General features: G+C 38.0%; 1 protein-coding gene across 1 annotated transcript; it reads right to left on the bottom strand.

Annotated features, from left to right (window-relative positions):
• Window positions 1-1,330: 1,330 nt before the first annotated feature.
• Window positions 1,331-2,272, bottom strand: LOC101709543 (olfactory receptor 5D18). Its single transcript, XM_004875225.1, has one exon. The coding sequence runs from the start codon at window positions 2,270-2,272 to the stop codon at window positions 1,331-1,333; it is 942 nt and encodes a 313-aa protein (XP_004875282.1).

Genomic DNA, 2,272 nt, shown 5'->3' with positions numbered 1-2,272 from the left:
CCTAGTAAAATACATAGAAATGTATTCTTCCTCTCTATTGGTGAATATTTGGGATTTTATCCAGAATCATTGAGTAAAGAGAAGGAAAAGACCATACTAGTTATGAAACAAAATGAGTTATTAAGGTAAAATGGCTGATATTTTTAACCTGCAATGTTAAATGGCTTGAAGCATGGTTTTCATTTTATTTTGAAGATGTTTGTGTTGGTAGTTAGGTTTCAACACTTAAAATAACTACAAACACATATTGTAATGCAAATGAAATTTCTGTTGAGGAAAGTTCAGAGTTTATATTCATTTTCATTTTTTAAAAATACATACAGATTGGGGATATTTCCCATAGAATAATAGCACACCATGAAACACATGTTAAGCAATTACTTTTTAAATCTGTTTCAACATAACAGATTTGCTATTATCCAATGTATGACTTCTGAGACTTTGATTCAGTCTATTACAGATTACCACAATATTATACTAGAGTTGCTTTAAAAACATTTTAGGATATAGATCATATTTTATTTAAGTACCAATTAACTGGTATACACTACACCACACACACACACACACACACACACACACACACAAATACACGCATGCACATAACATTTGTATCACTTTAGGTCAATGAAATATTTGTTGAACCAGAGTCAGCATTACACTTTTGTCTGTTTGATTTTATTTTTGAAGTTTTTTTCTGAATAAAACTCCTTCCTCGTTGGAATGTACCTCCAAATAGACTCTGATCATTCTCTTTTCCATGGGGCAGTTCATGTAGTACCTCAATGGTTTTGAACATCCCTTCTCTTAAGCTTTCTATGGTACCTATTATTTTCTGACCCTTACAGTGACCACTTACTTCATAGGACTGAGAGTTTAGTCCACTCCTTAGGTCTTACATAAAATAGGGATAGAAATAAAATTTACTGAGTTATTTGAGTCATATCATGTGATATACATGCTATCCTTTAATTTTCACAATCATTATGAGTCATCTCACACTATTTCAACATTGTAGATGGAATATTAACAATGAAGGCAGCATGGCCATTCACACATATAATACCAGAGCTGTGGGAGGCTGAAACAGTATAGCAAATATGAGCCCATCCTGAAGAACCTACTGAGATCTTTCATCAGAATAAAAAAGAAAGATTTCCAGTGGATTCCAACAAGAAAAGAAAACAGCCAAGTTTATTCACTTAAAAGCAAAATCCATTTACATTCAATTTTACAATATTAACTCTTAAATTAATGCCATGCTTAAAATGAAATTTATGTTCAATTTTTTTTTGAAATTTATATGCAAAACTCCATGAAAATATCATTCTCAATTAGAAAATACTTTAGTGTCCATTATTTTTCGGACTGTATTCTTTACATCCTTATTTCTCAGACAGTAGATCAGGGGATTCAGCATGGGGATCACCACTGTGTAAAACACGGAGGCCACTTTGACCGTGTGCCTGGAGTTCTTGGAGCTGGGCACACAGTAGAGGAACAGGATGGTGCCGTGGAAGATGCTGATGGCCGTCAGGTGGGAGGCGCAGGTGGAGAAAGCCTTGCGCCGCCCACTGGCTGAACGCATCTTGAGGATGGTAACCAGGATGAACAGGTACGACAAGAGAATGATGAGGAGTGTGCTGACTTCATTGAAAGTGGCAAAAATAAAGAGCAGCAAGTGGTTGATGTGAGTGTCAGAGCTAGAGAGGGAAAGCAGTGAGGAGAACTCACAGAAGAAGTGATTGATGATGTTGAAGCCATGAAAAGATAATTGCAAGGCGGAGCATGTTAGTAGCAAAGAACAGGCCACCCCCCATGAATACGACCCCACCACCAGCATGGCACAGAGCTTCTGTGACATGGCGACTGTGTAGAGGAGGGGGCTGCAGATGGCCACAAAGCGGTCATAGGCCATCGCTGCTAGTAAAAAGGATTCTGTAACCACGAACGTGCAAAAGAAAAAGAACTGTACTACACATCCTAAAAATGAAATGGTTCTGTCTTTTAACACTAGGTTCACCAGCGTCTTGGGTGCAATGATGGAGGAGTAGCATAAATCCACAAATGAGAGGTGGCTGAGGAAAAAATACATGGGGGTGTGCAGTTTGGGGTTAACTTTGATGATCACAATCATCCCGATATTTCCTACCACAGTCACGCTGTAGATGGCCAGAAAAATCAAGAAGAGTGGTACTTGCAGTTCTGGAACATCTGAGAAACCCAAGAGGATGAACGTGGCCACACTTAGGTTTCTATCCGATGGCAGCAT

Source organism: Heterocephalus glaber, unplaced genomic scaffold (assembly GCF_053883595.1).
Source record: "Heterocephalus glaber isolate CG9 unplaced genomic scaffold, H.glaber_assembly_v1.0 deba00001805, whole genome shotgun sequence".
NCBI lineage: Eukaryota > Metazoa > Chordata > Mammalia > Rodentia > Bathyergidae > Heterocephalus > Heterocephalus glaber.
This window is presented reverse-complemented; position numbering and strand designations above follow the sequence as displayed.

Bases quoted from the DNA above. Each gene is read 5' to 3' on its own strand.
- LOC101709543 (XM_004875225.1), bottom strand. From the start codon at position 2,272: ATGCTGCCATCGGATAGAAACCTAAGTGTGGCCACGTTCATCCTCTTG.